Source organism: Chinchilla lanigera, unplaced genomic scaffold, assembly GCF_000276665.1.
Source record: "Chinchilla lanigera isolate Chin_1 unplaced genomic scaffold, ChiLan1.0 scaffold00063, whole genome shotgun sequence".
Lineage (NCBI taxonomy): Eukaryota > Metazoa > Chordata > Mammalia > Rodentia > Chinchillidae > Chinchilla > Chinchilla lanigera.
In genome coordinates, this window is record NW_004955464.1 from 12,160,479 (window position 1) to 12,181,537 (window position 21,059).

Consider the following 21,059-nt stretch of genomic DNA (forward strand, 5'->3'; position numbering starts at 1 on the left):
GTAGTGAAAGAGGTCAGGAAGACTAAGAAATAGAGTAAGGCTATTAGGAAAAAGGGAGAAGGTAAACAAAGGATGCTACCTTGATCTTACCAACTCAGGTAGAGTTGGTCAGTTTGAAAGCACAGTGGCCAGTGAGACTGTTATTTGTTCACTTAAATCTCTCTTACTAGATGATGGGTTCATTCCAGAGCAAAAATGTCTTATTGACTACTTAGCACAAAATTTAACTCATAGGGAATCTTAGTTGATTGAGATGAAAGAGCTTTGTCATTTTGAATTGTTACCGTTAACACTTAGTAAATCTATTTTAAGTGAAATGATCATATTACATATTTGGTATATGAGATAACCAATTACATTTTCTGTTTACAGTATGAAAAAACAGCCCAGTATGGTGGCACATGCCTGTAATTCCAGCACTCTGGAGGCTGAGGCAGGAGAATCTTTGTGAGTTCGAGACCAGCCTAGGCTACAAAGTGAGCTCAAGGCCAGCCTGAACTGCACTGGGAAACCCTGTCTGAAACACACACACACACACACACACACACACACACACACACACAAAAGAAAAATTATATTTCTTTTGAACATATAATCTCAGTGCCTTAGGAGACTTCGCCCTAAAGAGTATCTTAGAATTTTACATGTTGGCACTGAGACGAGAGAAACAGAATCCTGCATGAAGTCTGGGGAATAACAGTGATCTTCATTCAGCGCCTCTTTTTCAAGAAGCACAAAATGAGGATAACACAAGATAGTCTGTCCCTTTGAGTTAAAAGAAAATCACAGTTGGACAGTGTGGCACAAGCCTATAATCCCAGTGATTTGGGAGGCTGAGGCAAGAGGATTACATGTTTAAGGCCAGCCTGAACAATATAGTGATACCCTGTCTCAAACAAATAAATACATGCATACATAGGTACAGAAAGGGAATGTTCAGTGCTTTCTGTATGCAAGTCTCCAGTATCACAAAAAGAAAAATAAAAATTTCACTGTGAGTGGATTAGTTTTCAATCAAATGTTCAGAGCTGAAGGCATAAGACCCGGCATTTATTGATTGAGACAAGCTCTCACTACGTAGTCAGGCTACACTTGAACTAACAGTGTAGCACAAGCTGGCCTTAAACTCAGAGACCCTCTTGCCTCAGCTTCCTGAGTGCTAGGATTCAGGTATACCACCATCCCTGGCTTGCTTTGGGGTTTAAGCAAGAGACAGGTTTAGATTTTTTACTTACAGCCATCACTTTAGCTGTGTGGAGTACAGACTGACGAAAGCAAAGCAAGGAGGCTGTTGCAGTTAGATTCAAGATGAGGAACTCTGCTGATCTGTTCTTTGGGCCAGCTTTCAGTGAAACTTTTTTAGGTTTAGAGTTAATCATATGGATTGGGAAAACTGAGCAGTGAAGAGGCCACATGTTTAAAGTAGGTGTTTATAAGTCTGGGGAAGCCTAATTCCTCCAGGTAGCCTCTGTTATGTGCATATGGTCTAGATCATCTTTGGGGTTCTTGTAACAGTTTGATAGTTTGTCAAATGCCTGTATTATTTATTTCTTTGTTGGCTCCTCCTCTATTATTCCTATACTCAATGTTAAGGATCCTGTTTTATTCATTTTTGTATCCCTAGTGTATGGACACATCAGTAAACATTTGAAGGGAAGGGGGAAACTGTGTCATGTGCGAAAGGCAATGAATTTGCAGTAATGACATGGAGCCCCAGTCTTGGGTGGGTTATTAAGTGGCTGCAGGACTTTGAACAAGTACCTTCACTACTCTTGGTCTCAATTTCCTCATCTGTAAAATGAGAATAAAAATACAATTGTGTTTCTCAGAGTTATGAAGATTAAATAAAGTAACAGAGCTGACCAGGTGCCTGCCCTGTTTGTCCCCTGCCCTGTGAAACACCCTGGACTACTGTTCCTGTCATTTGGATCTCATTTGTGTGTGTGCTCTTTCTTCTGGTAAAGGCCAAGCTGAAATGTGTGGCCTTGCTGGAGGGAAAATTTGTAACAGTGGCATACACGTAGTCCAGCTGGTCCCTGTGTTGCTGGAAGGGCAGACGTCAAAAGAAGGAAGCATATTAGGCTAGAGAGATCTGCCTCTGTGACCCTTAAGTTTGAAGGATGACTCAAAGAGGGGAGAGTGAGGCATAGCAGATCTATCTCATGTGCTGATGGTTCTAAAGAAGCTCTCAAATATTGCTCCCTAAGCCTAGGAATTTATTGGCATCTGGAAGAATGCTACTTCTATGAAGCCCACTCATTCATGTAATGTTATAATTTCTAGGTGCCTTGGGCTGATATCATTAACTGTATCATGAATTCATATTTAAGTATTATGTATTATGTAATACTTGAATATATGTATTCAAGTATTATGAAGGGAGGTAAGAAATTGCAAATGCCAAATAAAAAGAATATTGTTCAGAGAAAAATGGAAAATTGTGATTTTAGGCACTGCTACTCCAAGGGATAACTATCAAATTCCCAAGTGAAATCTCTTGAGAAGATCCACCACCATTGCTCTTTAACACTATAGAGGCAAGCTTTTCCATCAAAACTTGATTTACCTCTGATTTACAAGGTATGTGGCTAGGGAGGCCCTTAAATATGCAACTGATAACTTTTAGTGTTTTCTGGGAGTGTCATTTGTTAAGTAAGTTTGTTTAGCTGCATGTACTAGGCCTTATCAAAAGACAAGTAGTAAAGGAATGATGACAAGAAAGAAAAAAGTAAAAGGAGATTGAGGCCAGTGGAATTCCTCCCTAAAGGCTAAAGTTAGTCCTAGAGTCAAAGCAAGTAACCCTAGAGAAAAAAAGTACATTTCTATTTTGCAAGGCTTTTGAAAAAATATTGCATGCTCAGATGGCACCTTTAATCATGAAGAACTTTTGGCTGAGTTCCAGGCTGATTCTGCTGGCACAGAGCACTCTGAGATCATACCCTATACTCAAAGCACAGAGAAATATTTTACCTATCTCTGAAATAAAGAGAGGTAAATGGAATATATTTGAACAGTTTCATAATAAAAGCATATCAAGTTGAAAAATGAAGGACATCCTGTTTGGAGTTACAGAAAGGTACTATTCTAAATACTTACGTGGTTTTTTTTCCTTTAGTGTGTCTCACAATAAACTAAGTAACTTGTATAAATCTAAAAACAATCTCCTCCTTCACAAACATATAAACCAAGGCAGAAATATTTTTTGATTTACCTATGGTTACTTTAAATTAAAAATAAAAAAAGGATGGGGCCAAAGGAAAAAAATAAAAACAACTCCCAAAGTAGCAGGTTGTGACCTAGGAGTTTGAGCTCTTAAGAATTGAATTTAATCCATATCCAGGCCGAATATAATTCTCTAGCATGGAAATGATCCAGGACAACAGAGCTAACATTTTCTACCTTTGCCGAAGTGCCAGAGGCAGTTTGGTAACAAGTAATCAGAACCTTCTATTTCTCAATTAAAGAAAGTAAGGCCAGCATTATCTAATAAGCACCTCCCACCAAAGCAGAGCTGATACAAGCCGGTCTGAAGGAATTGTACTTCCCCTCTGTTCATCATGGCCTCTTGCATTAGTGTGATTTCTTGGAGGTTTGCTGTTCAAATATCTATTTAAATTGGAGAGATGGGTAATGTTTTAGGTAGCAAGGCTGAACCACAGATTTACTCTATGCACTCATCTTGAGCATCTGATTATATACTTTGTTACTTCTTCACTCTATCTGTGAAAGCCTTAGGTGTGAATTAAGGCCTGATGATTGCTCTGTGTACTAGAAATTGGAACTCCATCACTACTTGATGAAAATGGTACAGTCAGAAAGCTGCTGGGAAATCTGAAAACCACTATCTGTTTTACCCTTTGTCTCTTCACTCTCATTTTGTTTGGGAATGTATAGGAACACCCATGAACAAAAATAAACCACTTACCCTTGACTGTTTTGCCTTTTGAGTTATCAAAAATACTTCTGGCTCCCAGACATGGTGAAATGGAGACTGCTGAGAAGCCAGCCTCAAATTAATCTTCCAACGTCTTCTACCTGAAGGAATGGTTCAGGAGATTAAAATTAATGAGCCCTTTCCCAAAGCTGATCCAGCTTCTGATTTGCCTTTGTAAGAAATGTAAGAAAGCAGTTTCAGAAACGTAAGGGAGAATTCTGGTTTTTTTTTTTTTTACTTCTAGCTTCACACCGTCTAGCCATTCTCACCAGCTTTTTACCCCCTTACCCTCTACTCACTTCATACACATTTTGACTGTTGTCTTCTGGGCACTGTCTCAATTTCGGCACCTTTAAGGAAGGCAGAACCAACGTGTGAGGTAGAATGAAACGTGGCAACTCATACAGCTGAGCCACTTGGGGTACGAGGTATTGCTGGGGCTTAAATCAGGTTGTCAACTCAAAACACAATGGGCTTTGTTACTCCTGTGTAAAGAGGAAATGGAGCAGTTTTTGGCCTCCTCAGATTTTATTGTAGAGCAGGATGGCGATTCCAGACACAAATCTACTTTTAGCTATTCAGTGTTCCCCAGCAAGTTAATTAGCTCTTTCTGAAATGCATGGAAATTTCCGGCATTTTTATACTGAAGCTCTTCCTACAGCTTTAAGCTTGAGGGAGGGTCTGGGTGTGTGAGACAGGGGTCTGTCAGGGAATCATAGAGTCGTTTTGCCAAGAGATTCCAACACTTGATTTGTCTCAGAAATCACACAGGCACTGTCATTCCAAGATTTGTCCTTTTCCTTCTGGTTTGAGCACTCCAGCCCGACGGCCTGCTGAGATGCTTCACCATTTCAGGCGGTGGGGAGTCACCTCGGGGTTCAAAAGTCCCTAGGTGGGAAGCGGAGAGCAACTACGAATGCCTCCCTAAGAAACGCCTACCTGCTCTGGAGAGCAGCAGAGCGCGGCTTAGGTGACGGCCGGACCGCTGCGGGGCCCCTTAACATAGCCTTTCCCAGAGCGGGAATGGTCCTCCAACTGGGTTTGGCGATCTCTGCTCTACCTGACGACCTGTCACGCGGAACGGGGAGGGCAGCCCTAGCTAGCGTGGTGAAGAGGTCTGTGAGGAGGGACTCTGCCTGGAGACCTTCTGAGGTCCACGAGAGCGTGCGCCTCACCAGGAGATAGCACGCGTCCCTCGACCTCCCCTCCCCCCCACGGCCAGGCTCCGGGCAGAGGTGTCCAGCCAGTCTGTCTTCCCTCGCCTCACTTGTCCGGGTAAACCAGCCTCGGCGGGAGCCCCGCCTGTCTCCGGGCAGCTTGAGCCCCCTGAGCGCTCGCCCAGCCTGTCAGTAACCGCCGTTTGCGCTTTCTTTCTTTCTTTTTTTCCTCCTCTTTTCTTCCTCCCTCTGCCTTTGTCCCGCTTAGTAACTGGAGTTTGACCAATCGCCGCTTCACCGGCCGGAGCCGGCTATCTCCTGATTGGCTCTCTTGGGGCGCGCAGGGGTCTCCCGCTCCTCCGCTGGAGCTAGGCAGACAAAAGACGCAGGCTCCTGGCTCCGGCAACCGGGATCGGCCAATCACCATCCACCTTACATCCCTCCCCCACCTCTTTCCCTCTCCCTCTCCGCTTGGCTCGCGTGCTCTCCGCGCTGACTCCTGGCGGGCGGCCAGCGCCCGGACTGTACCATTCCAATTGAGGCTGGGGGCGAGAGAGGACGACTGATTAAGGAGTTGAGCTCTAGAGAGAGGCGGGAAGGATTGAAACCTGGAGTGGAGACAGCTTTGTGAACACTTTCTCAGGCACTTGACCCTCCCTGTACGTCGAAGCGGGATAGAGCGAAAAAGCGGTATTGTTGCTGGCAATTCCCCCTGCCCGACGCCGTTGGGTGGAGCCTCGAGGGGGGGCGGAGGGGGCGGGGAAGAATGTCCCCTCGGCGCCGTTAAAATGAAACTCTAGTGGTCGGAGTCAAGGCAGAGCGTGAAGAGATCTGTCGCCGGCGGTACTGCTCACGCCGCGCGGGAGAGCCCAGGCGAGCCGAGCTGACTGGACTTCGCGAGGGGCGCCAACCCTGAGGCTGCGACAGCTTCGGTTCCGAGCCGACCGGGACGGAGCCTGAGTCCCGGCCCCAGAGGGAAACGCTCTGCAGACCAGTGGGACCCCGAAACTTGAGCGCAATCCCCAACCCTTTTTTATGCCTTCCTTTGTCACGTCCCCAGCTTTCTCCCCAAGCGTTTTTTCCCTCTTCGTTCTCCCTCCGTCGAAGGACACAAAAGTGGCTTCCGCAGAAAGATTTGGAGGCGGCGGAGCTTTTCTCTTTTTCTTTGGACAGTGATTGTGTGAAAAGGATTTGGGGAAGCCGCTTTTTAGTAGTACAGTTCTCCGGCCTCCAAGAGAGTCTAACCTGAGGAGAAAAACCCACCGCTTGAAAGTTCGGGTGGCATTTTGCTGGGTGCTGTAGGAGGAGAGAAGGGAGGAACCTATTCTCGTCCTGGTCCTGGTAGTTGGCTGGATTTGGACCGGCCGTTAGAAACCCTGAAGTACATTTCCGTGTGGAACTTTTACAGATATATTTTCCAGATTTTAAAATATTAGACAAAAAAATATATCTATCTATATATATGCTTTCTATATATTTCCTGACGACCTGCCCCTGACAGCGCGATGTACAATACCGTGTGGAGTATGGACCGCGATGACGCAGACTGGAGGGAGGTGATGATGCCTTATTCGACAGAACTGATATTTTATATTGAAATGGATCCTCCAGGTACTTGGGAGAAAAAAAAAATCTTGTGATGGGCCTGATTTGTGTTTAACAAGACCTTGGTGATAATTTCGGGGCAGAAGTGTTCCCGGGTGCGCTGGGTTTGGGATGAGGGAGAGATTTGCAGTTCAGAGCTGCAGTAAAGCTGCTTCTGGTTTACACGATTAAAGTTTGCAGTTAGGACCCCGATCCCATTGTCCTGCGAGGGTGGGGGTGGGGGCTAGAGTGCGGGTGGGAGGAAAAGACCCGGTTTCCCCTCCCCCCCAGTAAAGACTTCTACCTGCGACGATGTTTTGTATGCCACTCTTCAAGTCAGTCATTCCTTTTGGGGGAGTTCTTTAAAGCTGGTCGTTTCATACATTTTTCTGATTTGGTTCCTTGTGTTTTACCTTGGTTAACTTCAGAAACTGAGCTGCTTATGTGGATTATTAATTTTAAGGTTACCATTTTCTCTTACAGAAACTAAATGCCGGTTAGTGATTTTCAGGGATTGGACGTTCTGGCCTTAAGTTTTTTATCTCAAAATACTGTGACTCAGAGAGACCTACGTGGTATATTTTATTATTGTTTAATTTATGGTGATTTAACCTAATTTATGGGATAGAGTTTAATATAACTTCAACTCTTTGAGTTAAAAAAAGAGCCTAACCTTTTTCTTTCCTGTGACTATTTGATATGTACATACATGTGATAGTGCCTGTATACACGTGAAGTATACATACGCTGTATTTTTATTTTAGAGTTAACAATCTGAGACTGTCACAGACATTTTGTGTATCTGGTAGTGAAAGGGAAGGAAGGGAAAATGAAAAAGTCTTTTTTTTAGAGTCTCCCTATTTTATGGTTATTAGCTGTCAGATTTTCAAACCCTGTTTGCAGTTACAGACATTGCTTTATGTAATGATTTGAATAAGCAGAGGGCCTTTGTGACTGCTTGTTTTTGTTGAGGATGGTTTCGTTAAGTGTTTTAAAAATGCGTTACAATCAAGTCACAGAATAAATGGTGTGTCATTTGGGAAGCTCAGTTAATATAGGACTGTGTATTTTTGGAAATGTTTGAAAGGATTTGAGCCCGTGCAAGTGTAGTGAAGTATAATTGTCCTATGGAAGGTATGTAGAGATTACTTCTTGTGTCCTTGCAAACAGTGAATTACCCTCCTTTTTTTTTCAATTAGTGATAATATTAAATGCTCTTCTACTAAAAACTAATACCAATGTTGAATAAACCCTTTTTACTCTTATTGATTAGTCAGATTTTGTATTTTCCTTCATTTTGGAGTGATCATTTCCTTTTATAGTTGTGACTGCAGTCCAGATGCAGCTTTTCAGTTTTGCAAAGTTTGTAAGATTTGCCACCCATCTATTGTGTGTTTCCCCCTTTGTTTCACCCTAATGGGGAAGCATAGCTTCTGCTAGATACATTTGTCATTCATGTGCTTAAAAATTTAGTGTCTCACCGAAACCTCTCTCATAAAAACTAAGGTTAATACATTTCTATAGTTATAAAATTTGTATATTTAAACTGTCTTAGACTTACACTGTATCATTCAGTGTCTTGCCTTTTAGACGTATAAAGAGAATTTATTGGGTGGGGAGGTGAATAAGGAGAGGAGAAAATGAAGAAGGGACTAATGGTTGGAAAATAGTCTAGTAGTAAAATACTGAGTAGAATTGTCCAGAAATAATTTTAAGAAAAATTGATTGTTACATAAAAATATGTTATATGTAGGGATGTTATAAGGTGTGGAAAACCCTGATCCAGACTTTATTTTCTGTGGAAACAAACTTTTGAGTTTAGAATGTTCTTCCTCGAATGAAATTGTGCATAATGAGATTCTGTTCAGAATGCTGAAAATATGTGTATGCTGTTCTTTATTATCCAGTTTGTATCCTTAATACAGATATGGTTAGTTATTTCTAACAGCTTTTTAAAAAGGAACCTCACTTGAGTATGCTGAGACATGGTTTACCCAATGAATTTTTAATAGCAATAACATGAATATTAACCTTGTTTTATATAATAAATTAAGTTTTGAACACTTAAAACTGTAGGTAAATCATCAAGTGAAGTGGTAGCAAGCGTGCTTTGTATCTGTCATTCTCCTAACTCCCACACCACGTCAGCGTTATTATTCTGTACCGGTACTGGTACTGCCTAAATATTATTCTGTCCTGGCACTGTCTCTACACACTATCTGTTTTCCTATTTCTACTCTATCCAGCAGTACAGTAAATCCTCAACCTAATGAACATTTGAGTTGCAAACTTTCACAGGTATACTGTATAAAACTTACTTTGTTGGCTTATGAACGAATCTGACATGAACAATTCTGTCAGAACGGAAGAATTACTGTAACAGAAGAACTTGTTCATAAGTCAGGGACTTAATATTAAGGTACCATCTGATTTACCTTCCAATAATAAATCTTTTAATGGCTTTCAAAACCTCCCACTGGCTTTCTTTTGCCTACTGAAAAAAAGAAAAAAAGTCCTAGATTGCTTGTCTTGTCATAGAAGTCCCTCTATTTTTGTTTCCAACCTAATTTTCCAGTTGGTTCTCTTCCAGAGTCCACAGTAAGATCTGTAGAAACTATTTTGTATTTGCTATTCCTTATATGCTTTTATTTTCATTCTGGGATGCTTTCACTGGGATGCCAGTATTTACTTGTTGAAATCATGTATGTTAGAACCCAGGTCAGATACCGTCTTTGCCAGGATGAATGTTCTCTGATCTCTTCTATTAGACGTTATTCCTCCACTCCTTTTCCTCACTCTTAATAGCACTTCTCAGATGGAATTTCTTCCATTAATTTTAGAGTAGTGTCCGAATTTTATTTATGGATACTTTCCCCTATAGAATTGTCTTTCCCTGTAATCCCAGCATTTGGGAGGCTGAGGCAGAAGAATTGCTGCAAGTTTGATGCCGGCCTGTGTTACAAAGTGAGTTCAAGGTCAGCCTGCACTACATAATGAAACCGTGTCTCAAAAAGAGCAAAAAAAAAAAAAAAAAAATTACCTTTCCACCTGATTAGAAGCTTCTTAGCTTGTCCAGGATCTTGCAAATAGTAGACAGTTTATGTTGAATAACTAAGAAATATATGTTGAATAACTAAGGTATGTATTCAGTATATGTTGAATAACTAAGAAACGCTGTTTCTAGTCTTTAGGTGTTTTTCTACTTAAGGTCTTTGGTCATCTCCTTCTTGACTATTGTAATAGCCTAGGGTTAAGTAACTTTTTTTTGCTTTTTTTTTTTTTTTGAGACAGGGTCTCACTATGTAGGCAGGCTGGCCTTGAACTCATGGTAATCCTCCTACCTCAGCTTCCTGAGTGCTAAGTGCTGGGATTATAGGTGTTTACCACCACACCTGGCTCTTGAATAACTTTTGAATTAGACGTGTTTACTTAGGACCTCTTAATTGTAATAGTACCAATATTTTAAATCTTAATTTGAGACAGAACCATAGGTTTACAATTCCTTCTTTAAAGAAATGGAGCTAGGCATGGTGGCACATGCCTGTAATCCTGGCACTCGAGGGCCTGAGGGCAAGAGGATCACTGAGTTTGAGGCCAGCCTGGATTACATAATGAGTTAAAGGGCAGCCTGAACTACATAGCAAGAACCTGTCTCAGAAAACAAAGAAATAAACAAAATGGTACTAGCGATTGAAACTAAGGACTCATACTTGCTAGGCAAGTGCTCTGTCACTGAGCTACGGTCCTTTTTATTTTGATCTGTGGTCTTGCTATGTTGCCAGGCAGGCCTCAAACTTGTGATCCTCCTGCCTTATCCTCCTGAGGAGGGGAATTTCCTTGCATGTGCCATTATGCTGGCTCATAAATGCAAAATTCTAGGCAGGGCATGGTGGTGGTGTATGCCTGTAATCCCAGCACAGGGGAGGTTGAGGCGGGAGGATTGTTTCAAGTTCGTGACCAGCCTGGGCTACAAAGTGAGCTCAAGACCAGCCTGAACTGCATAACGAGACCCTGTCTCAAAAAGACCAAAATAAATGAATAAAATAAATAAATAAATGCAAAATTCTTATCTTTTAATGTTTCTGGTGGCCTAAAAACCTATTTTTCAATAACTATCATTATCACCCATCCTGAAGATTTCTGATAACTACATGGATTGATAGGTTTACCATCACTTACTGACAGTGTCCAAATGAGGTTTAATGTTTTAATGTTTTGATATTTTCCAGCAGCTGTGGAAATACTGAGCTGTTTAGATAAAATAAAACTTTTTATTCTAAAACTGTTAAAGATTATAGTATTGAGAATTACTTACAAGCATTTTGGTAAATCCTTCTATGAATCTGGGAATTGGGATTGTTCTGTTGCAAAGCATTTGGTGAATAGACCTCTCAAAGAGTTCACTTTCGGTATAGGAACTATTGGAGGATTAATTATATGTGACTGATCAGAAACTCATGCACAAAGCTTGTAGATAGTTGTCTGTTAACTTGGCATATTAGTTTTGGTATTGTTATCTTAAGAAAATGTAATAAATTACTCCTTAAATTCACGGACATGACTTTTTTCATTTAAGATTGTAAACATTTTTAGGCTGGGTGTGGTGGCATACACCTATAATCAAAGCACTTGCGAGGCTGAGGCAGGAAGATCCACGCAAGTTCGAACCCAGCCTTGGATACATAGTGAGTCGAGGTCAGCCTGAGATCCTGTCTCAAAAAAAAAAAAAGTTGATTGTAGACTTTTTCTTCTCCTCAAGATAAATTTCTGAAATTATTTTAAGAGCAGAAACATCTCAGATAATTAGAAAATAAAAGTTTTACTTGACAAACAGATATACAGGAAAGTCTAGAAAAGTGGTTCTTTCAGTATTTTTGATTTCAGTAACCCTTTTAGACTCAATTACAGAGGACCCTGAAGAGATCCTCATTAATTCTGTTTAGGTTATATCTATTGACATTTACTGTATTAGAATGAAATAAAAATTATAAAAATATTTACTTAAACATAAATCATTACACAGTTTAAAACATAAATTATATTTTCCAAAAACAAAAAATTAGAAGAATAGCATGGTTTTATATTTTTTCAAATACCTTTAATATGTGGCTTTCTAGAAGATCTCTAAATTCATGCCTGCTCCTGCAATCCATTGAGATACCATGTATTACAGCCTATTGTACATTTGAAAAATGATGAAAATGAAGCTGGATATGGTGGCACACACCTGTAATTTCAGCACTGGAGAGGCTGAGGCAGGAGGATCACTGTGAGTTTGGGGCACCCTGGGCTACATAAGCAAGTATAATTCCAGCCTGAGCTACATAGTGAGACCCTGTCTCCAAAAAAAAAAAAAATCTCGCAGACAATGTCTTAATAACATAATACTATGGAATATTTTGACCTTTTGGAGTCTCTAAAAGTATCTTAAGAAGTCTGGACCACACTTTGAGAACTCTTAGTCTAGAAGTTACTTGAGTATAAAGTTTAGTGACCGACCTGGTGTTGCTTCTCAGCCTTTTGGCTAAGATCAAGTGTAGTGACCAAACTGGTAAAGTTCCTCTAACTTTGAAGCCAGATGAAAAGTTTGTTCCAGAGAAACTTATTTGCTTACTCTGACATACTTGACTTTTTTTTTTCTTTTTAAATTAAATTAAATTAATTTTTTTTTTTCGTCTTTTTGAGACAGTCTCACTCAGCAGTTGAAGCTGGCCTTGAGCTCACTTTGTAGTCCAGGCTGGTCTCAAACTTGCAACAATCCTCCTGCCTCAACCTCCTGAGGGCTGGAATTACAGGCATGTGCCACCACATCCGGCTTTTTTTTTTTTTTTTGATACTGGGAATTGAACTCAGGACCTCCTGCTTGCCAGGCAGGCACTGTGCCGGTGAGCTATATCCCGCCCAGCTGACAGTTTCAATGTGGTAAAATGGCTCATCTGATACAATGCTTCTTCTTTTTTAGTAAGATAGTTTTTGTATGATCTAGGTTTTTTTTTTTTGTTGTTGTTTGTTTGTTTCTTTTTTGAGACAGGGTTTTGCTATGCAGTTCAGGCTGGCCTTGAATTCACTTTGTAGTCCAGGTTGACCTTGAACTTGCAGCAGTCCTTCTGCCTCGGCCTCCTGAGAGCTGGAATTATAGGCATATGCCACCACACCTGGTTTAGGTGTCATTTTAAGTGATACTGTAGTATAAGATAATCAAATGATGTAAAGGCTGGGCCAATATTTTTTGCATCTTCTGATTTAAACATTAGTGATTGCTTTCATGTAATGTAATTTATCCAACTATGTTTCATTAAAAGTGATTTTTTTTTTAACTGAGGATTGAATCCAGGGGCATTCTACTACTGTGCTATATCCCTGGCCATTTTTTTTTTTTTTTTTTTTGAGACGGTCTCACTGAGTTGCCCAGGCAGGGTTTGAATTTGCAGTCCTCTTGTGCCAGATTTCAGAGTGTTGGGATTACAGGCATGGGCCAGCATGCCTGGCTAGCAGATGACATGCTCGTAAAGTTTGCATATATGACCCTTACATTTATAACTTTATTATTATTCTTCTATTCACATTTCTTTTCTGTCTAGCTCAATATCCTGACTATGCTACTTCCTATTTTTAAACTTTGCATATACTTTTCTTAGGTACAATATACCTGTCTCACCCCTATCTTCAAATTATTTTCCCTTCCTTCTTAAAACTTTATCCACCTAGGTGTGGTGGTACATAAAAAAGGGCTAGAGATGTAGCTCAGTGGTAGAGCTCTTGCCTAGCATTCAAGAGGCTCTGGATTCAATCCCCAGTACTGCAAAGAAGCTAAAACAACCAAAAAAACCCAACAAAACTTTCTCCAAAAGTTCTAGTACTGCACCCCTTTATATCTTGGACTGCAATCTGTTATTTTGCTTAGGCTATAGCATTTAATTATTTCATCAATGTAATCTCAACAAGATGTTTCTTGAGGTCTGGGTTTCATATTTTTTTGTATCTCTTTAAATATCCAGTGATGAAGTATCTTGATGAATTGTAGGCCTGTGGACCTAACAAGTTTCATTTTGTGACTTAAATTTTAAAACGTTGCCAGGCATGGTGACATATGCCTATAATCCCAGCACTCTGGGAGGCTGAGGTAGGAGGATCAGGCTGGATAATTTAGTGATTTAGCAAGACCTTGTTTTTTTTCTTAAAAAAAGCCAAAAGGGTTTGTTAAATTGTTTACTGGGTTCAATCTCTAGTGTGGGAGGAAAAAAATAGTTGATATCACGGGGTGTGGTGGTGCACACGTGTAATCCCAGTACTTGGGAGACTGAGGCAGGAGTATCATCAAGAGTTCAAGGTTAGCCTCAACTACATAGTGACACTCTGCTTCAAAAAAAGGTTGGTATTATTTATTATCAGTATGTGACCATTAAATTTATAAAGATACTTTATTTTAATAAAAGAAATAATGTAAAAATGTGGTACTTAATGTTTGCAGAATTTTATGGATTAAAAGTCACTTTTGAAACTTTAAAGAATTATGAATGAGGCTAGTGTTTTACTCAAATGTGCTGTAATCCCAATTGATTTTAGAATGTATAGGACTTGATATGTGGTAACAAGGTAAGGTGAACCATCAAGTCTTATTAATGATCAGTTTCCAAATTACTTGCCTATATATATTTTTTGTTTCTTGTGCATATTTGTAAGTTCATGTAAAGTAGAGGATCCTCTCTTCTTTTTTTTTTTTGTTTTTTTTCCTGTACTGGGAATCGAACTCACCACCTTTTGCTTGCCAGGCAGGCGCTGTGTCGCTGAGCTAAATCCCCAGCCCCAACCCCTCTCTTCTTGATAAAAGAAGCAGTGATTTAGGACTCACTTGTCAGATCATATACCATTTTGTATGTATCATATCATTATGAAAACTACTCTGTGATCTAGTAGTATGAGACAACACAAAGCCAAAGTTAATCTCAGCCACCATTTTCCAGCTTGGAGTATCTAGTCTGATATTCTTTCTGTTGGCCAGAGAGCCTGTCCTTGTTGGAGGGTACAGGGAAACAAATCCAGACTATATAGTTATGTACTCTTAAATACTTACGGTTTTTATTTTTGGTTTTTTTGAGGCAAGGTTTTACTATGCAGTTCAGGCTGGCCTTGAACTCACTTTGTAGCGCAGGCTGGTCTCTAATTTTGCAGTAATTCTCCTGCCTCAGCTTTCTGAGTCCTGGGATAACAGTATGCACCACCATGCACAGTGGCACAGTTTTCATTTTTAGACCTAAGGTAAACTTACTCGTAAGTCAAAATTTAAAATTAAGTTTTTGTTTTGTTTGAAACGGTCTTGCTATATAGTATAGGCTGGCCTTGAACGTATTATGTAGCCCAGGCTGCCCTTGAACTCATGGTGATCCTTCTGCCTCAGTCTCCCAAGTGCTGGGATTACAGGCATGCACCACCATGCTGGGCAGGTTGTTTTAAAAGGTCTTGCTGAAGGGTGTTATTTGTGCTAGAAACACATTGCGTTAGTGCCAGTTCTTACATTTGTACTAGAGTTTTTGATTTTCAGTTTTATAACAGGGTCACTTAGTGTGGTGTGACTCATGTTGAAGTTCTAATAAACATTTTTATAATTAACCACAAACTTTTCTGATACTAGTTGTGGCATATGTTTCATAAAAATGTATTTAGTTAGTATGTTTTCAGCTTCAAGCAACAGAACTTAATTCAGAATGGGTTAAGAAATATAAATTTTTATCTTCCCATATAGTAGGCTTTAGGTTGGTTAACTTTAGCAGTTCACCAGTGTCAGTAAGAACTCATCCTGTTCAGCCATGTGTGAGTGATTGCTCATTTCTGCCATCATCAAGATTGCTTCCTTCTCAGGCTGGTAGCAAAGTGGTTGCAGTTTTTCCACGCATTATATCCATACACAACTCCTAAAGGAAGAGAAACATATCTCCACCTCTGCCTCTGTTTGTGGAGAGAGGAAACTCTCCAAAAATCTCAATCAGACTTTTTTTTTTTTACATCTTTTTGGCCAGAATTGGGTCATGTGCTAGTTTCTGAACCTATCCCTGGTCATTACCTTATACTCACTATGTCCCCTACTTTGGCACGGTGGCGACTTTCCCTGAGGTGGGTATTGTTGTGTTGGGGAGGGATTCTGTGAAGAAGGGAAGTAGGAAATCAACAGTGGCTATTGTGGAAAGTAATTTGGAAAACTAATTCTTTTCAAAATTCTTACCTTTGGGTTTGTATATAAATGGTATTAAACTAATTTTTCCTTTTTCAAAACTGAAATCTAGCAGTGGGAAGCCCATTTTCATTTTCTAAGTTGGAATTCACAGGGCCACATACTATTAAGAGTGACATATATAACAGGCCTTACTGCCTTGCCAGTTTCTAGTATACAAAACTTCTGTGATGCCGCTTTTCTCATCTGAGGAGCACAGGCATTGGAACTAAGAATCACAATATAGCAAGTAAATGAATGTGAGAGAGCATTTTGCAAAACTATAAACTTCAAATTTAAAGTTCAGTAAGTCAAACTTGGAACCTATGGAATGATTTATGATTTAGATGTCAGCCCTAAAATTATAATACTACTTTAAATACAGATATTAGAGATTATGCCTTTGAACTAAAATGTATGGTAGGACCTAATTGACCTCCCCCATGTTGGAAATCAGAGAGAGAGAGAGAGAGAGAGACAGAGAGAGGGAGAGAGGAGTGACAGAGAGAGAGCACGCGTGTGTAGGGGGCTGGTTAAAGCAAGGGCTCTGGGGTCAGACTGGCCTCCTGAATTCATATTGGGCCTCTACTATTTCTTAGTGTGTGTCGTTGGGCAGTTAGCTTTTCTGTGTTGTGGTTTCCTCACCTAAAGACTGACAGTGATAATCATCCTTCAGTAGATTGTTGCGAAGATATAGAGAATTCGTAACTGTAAAGGACTTAGCACCATGCTTGGAACATGTTAAATGCCTATAAATATTTTTACGTATGTATCCGTTCATAATTTCCAACAAGTGTTTGACTGCCAGGCATTGTTTTAGGAGCAGCAGTGAATGAAACTACAAAAACCTCTACCTTTGTGGAATGTACATTTCTAAGGGAGGGAAGAAAGAGAATACACAAATTCATAAGTTAAATACTTGTATGCACATTGTGATGGTAATAAATGTTATAAAGAAAAAAGCAGAGAACAAAAACAGAGCGCTGAGTGGAGCAACTGCTATTTTAGCTGGGCGGGCAGCGAGGGCCTGACCTAGAGAAGTGAGGGATTCGGCAGGTGTGAGGACAGGGGCGTGTGCCAGTAGAGACAGCATCAGATGAGTTTATCCTGAGATAAGAGCTACCCTGTGATATAGTCAGGAATCACCTCGGAGGCCAGTATGGCTAGAGTGGACTGATGGGAAGGTATAAGAAAAGAGGCTTACAAAATATTGTAAGCCATTGTAAAGACTTTGGCTTTAAAACTTGTGGAATAAGAAGACATCAGAGTGTTTTTGTTTTGTTTTGACTTTTGAGACATGGTCTTGCTATGTAGTTTAGTTTGGCGTGAACTCATTCTGTAGCCCAGGCTGCCTACACGGGTGTGTGCTGCCAGGATGGCCATCAAAATGTTGTGAACAGTGACGTGCTGATTCCTGGCTTGAATCATTCTGGCTGTCGGTAGAAAGTTGGGAACGGTGGAGATAGAGAAACGGCTATTGCAGCAAGCAAGTTGAGGAATGATGGTGGTTTAGACAAGGGGGGCAGCCATGGAGGTGGTAAATAGGGTTGCATTCTGAGTATTATATTACTAATTACATAGCATGTCTAATTTCTTACTTCTATATTTCGTATGTTTTAATAATTAAAAATTTATCTTCTGAGCATGGTGGCACATGCCTGTAATACCAGCTGCTTGGGAGCTGAAGGCTAGAGGATCACAGACTTAAGTCTAGCTTAGGTAACCTAGCAAGAGCCTATTTCTTTTTTTTCCTTTTTGTTTGGGTCTCACTATGTAGTCCAAGCTGCTCTTGAAATCACTATGTAGCCAGGCTGGCTTCAAAGTTTTGGCAATCCTTGTGCTACAGCCTCCCGAGTGCTGGGATTATAGGCGCCAACCACTACACCTGGCAAGAGCCTGTTTCAAATTTTAAAAAAATAGTAGAAGAAAAAAAAAAAAAAAAGGAACTAGGGATGTAGCTTAGCATTCTCTGGGTTCAATTTCTAGTCCTGGCGGCGGGGGGCCGGGGGGGGGGAATAAACTTTCTAAGTAATGCCAAAACTACATATTTTTGAAGTATTTTTTGCTTTTTTGAAGTGTTATGATTGTGATCTCTAATATTTGGCTGTTGAGTAACAGTATATGTGGCCTTGAGAAGGTTACTTATAAGTTACTTCTATAAATAATTTTGTATAAATCTAGACTGTATTATCATTTCTTTCCTTTTTTTCTTTTGGAGACAGGACAGGGTCTTCATGTTAGTTCAGGCTAGCCTCAAACTCATAGAAATCTCCCTGCCTCAGCCTCCTAAGTGCTGGGATTGCATTTACTTTTGAAAGTAAAGGAAGCCAGGTATGCCTGTAATCCCAGCACTTGGGAGGCTGAGGCAGGACAATCATTGTGAGTTCGAGGTCAGCCTGCACTACAAAGTGAGACCCTGTCTGAAAAAACAAAAACAATCAAACCAAAGTACCTTTGTAAAGAAAAGTTTCCCAGAGTTCTTAGTTTCTTTGGTGAGCTTTGATTACATGTTTTAACTTATGGGTTAAAGTTGTTGGTATCTTAGAATGATTATACAGTGTTTTTTCTCATTAATGTAATGCTTAAGTGCCCAAGTATAGAGATTAGTATAAAATTGAGGAAGTATCTGCTATTTACTGTTGAAGAGCTCTAGAATAGGTTGCTGGGGTTTCCAATTCTAGCCCTGTCTGTTTCTAGTTTGTCACTCTGGATAGTTTCCTAATATGTGTAACAGGGATAAGAATATTAACCTCATTATATTGTTACTGTGATAATTATATGACATGGTACAAGTAAGACACTTAGGGAGAGTGCCTCTTACTGTTGTTACTATTTTCATTATTATTAGGCCAGCAGGCTTTGGGGTCTGTTTCACATTGTTCCTTTCAGAGAAAGAGCCAGCCTAACATTTAAATTAAATTTAAAAATAATTTAAATCTTTATTACATCCTCATAAAAATGCCAGAGGGGATTATGTGCAATACTACTTAAAATTCTGCATCTTCAGCTTTGATTAATATCTTTGCATGGTTAATCCTAAACTTCCTTCTGTTATAAAACTTACCAAACTCACAGCAGCTTGAGTAGTCTCATCCTTTTGGTTTCTTTGCTCCCTTTGCCAGTTATTAGTTTCTTGCCCGGAAGCACCTGTCTGACATTGAACCCTCTCCTTTGTCCACTTCATTACTGTAAACCAGTGGTGGTGAACCTATCGCATGTGCTTTGCAGGGCGTGGTTTGACAATGAAAGCTCTAAAAGGTTCCCATCACTGCTCTGAACTACACAGTAAAGATCAGGAATCCAGAGAAGAAAGAAAAGCAACTTTGAATACTTAGTGAATACTTACACAGCAACATTTTTGCATTTTGGTTTCTGTGCCTCTTAGGTGCCTTAGAGAGTATAATGTGTTTTGGATTTTGGTTTTAGTAAAGAAGTCTGGCTGGGTGTGGTGGTGCATATTTGTAATCCCCACACTCAGGAGGCTGTGGCAGGAGGATCACTGAGTTCAAGGCCAGGCTAAGTAAGCTACATAGTGAGACCCTGTCTTGGAAAACCAAAAAACAAAACAAAACAGAAGTCTTTTCTTTTTTCCCCTTCAGTACTGGGGATTGGAATCCAGGACCTTTGCACTGACCTACATCTCCAGCCAATTAAATGATAGTACAGTCTATATTTATACAGAATTGTTCATAGGAATAAATTTGTATGTGGCCTTTCCTCAAATAAGGCCACATATACTGCTACTCAACAGCCAAATATTATATCAGGGATCAGAATCATGACACTTCAACATATGTACCTATCTATAGATATTTATCTATAGATAGATGTATATGTTTTGTCTTGTCTTGTTTTGTGACAGAATCTCACTAAGTTTCTTAGATAGGCTAGAATTTAAAATCCTCTTGCCTTGGCCTCCCTAGCATGTTGGGATTACCGGGTGTGTAAAATTGCCTAACTGGTTTTTTTTTTTTTTTGTACTGGGGATTAAACCTAGAGACAATCTGCTACTAAGCTACCTCACCAGTGCCCCTCCCCATTTAAATTTTGGAACAAGGTCTTGCTAAATTGCCCAGGCTGGCCCATCATCCTCCTGACTCAGCCTCCCAAATAACTGGGATTATAACTACTGTATGCACCACCTTGCCTAGCTTCTGTTTAGTTTCAACAGAATAATCAAATGGTTTAGACTTGTTACAGGACATTAATTTAGAACTTGGGATTTAGTCTTTTTCCAAAAAAATCATAAACTATAAAAAAGCAGCTTGGCCCAGTAGTGCATGCCTACAACTAGTCAGGAGGCTGAAGCAGGAGGATGGCAAGTTCCAGCCCAGCCTGCGCAATATAGCAGTTTAGCAAGATCCTGTCTCAAAATTAAAAATAGAAAAGGCTGAGGGTATAGCTCAGTATGAGTCCATGGATTACAGCTCCAGTATGAGAGGGAGGAGAAGGGAGGGGGGGAGAAGGAGAAAGGGGTGCAGAGAGAGGGAGACAAAGAGAGAGGTGCATGCTATCCTTTCTGTCTAAAGGGACTGACCTGGGCCTTTGTGATTCTAGGGCTCAGCAGTAGCAATTTAGAGTAGAGTTGTCAGATAAAATACATGAAAAATTTGGTACATACTTACCAAAGTAAAATATTGTTGATTTTGTTCTGTTTTTATTTTATTTTGGGACAGGGATTCACTGTGCAGTTCACACTGGCCTTGAACTAATTTTGTAGCCCAGGCTGGCCTGGAACTCACAGTGGTCCTCCTGCCTCAGCCTCTCGAGTGCTGGGATAATATTGTTTATTTTAAATTCAAATTTAACTGGGTGTCGTATTTGTATTTGCTTGTATCAAGGCTGGGTATGGGGGTGGCCATAATTTAGGGAGAGACTGTTGTCTAGATAGTATTTTCTAGTACATTTTCTCTAAGGTGTTTAGGAATGTATGTGTAACTTGATGTAATAGATATCAAAATACCTTCACTTCTAATAACAGAAAATGGAACTCAAATTGGTTATAACAAAAAGTATTTATAGGTTTGTAGACCAAAGAGAATGAAGACCTCTGGCATGGTTTGATCAAAGCTATCAGGTTTTGGCCCTGTTTATCTGTAATTCTGTGTGATTTATCTGATACAAGTGTTTGTTTTTTTTTTTTTTTGGTCTTTTTTGAGACAGGGTTTCACTATGC

General features: G+C 40.1%; 1 protein-coding gene and 1 long non-coding RNA gene across 6 annotated transcripts in view; one reads left to right on the forward strand and one right to left on the reverse strand.

Moving 5' to 3' along the window:
• LOC102023788 overlaps positions 1–5,174 on the reverse strand; it is a 62,076-nt gene extending 56,902 nt beyond the window's left edge. For all 3 annotated transcript variants that reach the window (XR_263216.1, XR_001236683.1, XR_001236682.1), the window contains exons 1-2: positions 4,234–5,174; positions 3,926–4,035 (exon numbers count right to left, since the gene is read on the reverse strand). This is a non-coding gene — a long non-coding RNA (uncharacterized LOC102023788). The remainder of the gene's footprint in view (positions 1–3,925; positions 4,036–4,233) is intronic.
• LOC102023014 (phosphatidylinositol 3-kinase regulatory subunit gamma) overlaps positions 1–21,059 on the forward strand; it is a 160,153-nt gene that overhangs the window by 59,881 nt on the left and 79,213 nt on the right. Inside the window, exon 1 of one of the 3 annotated variants that reach the window (XM_005398686.2) lies at positions 5,217–5,750. The exons of 1 other annotated variant lie outside the window; for it this stretch is intronic. Coding sequence is in view for 1 of the 2 variants with exons in the window: in XM_005398685.2 (XP_005398742.1) it covers positions 6,597–6,702 (106 nt within the window). In the remaining variant the exon portion in view is untranslated. Of the gene's footprint in view, positions 1–5,216; positions 5,751–5,833; positions 6,703–21,059 lie in introns of those variants that run through there. One more of the 3 variants, XM_005398685.2, reaches the window with a different exon arrangement.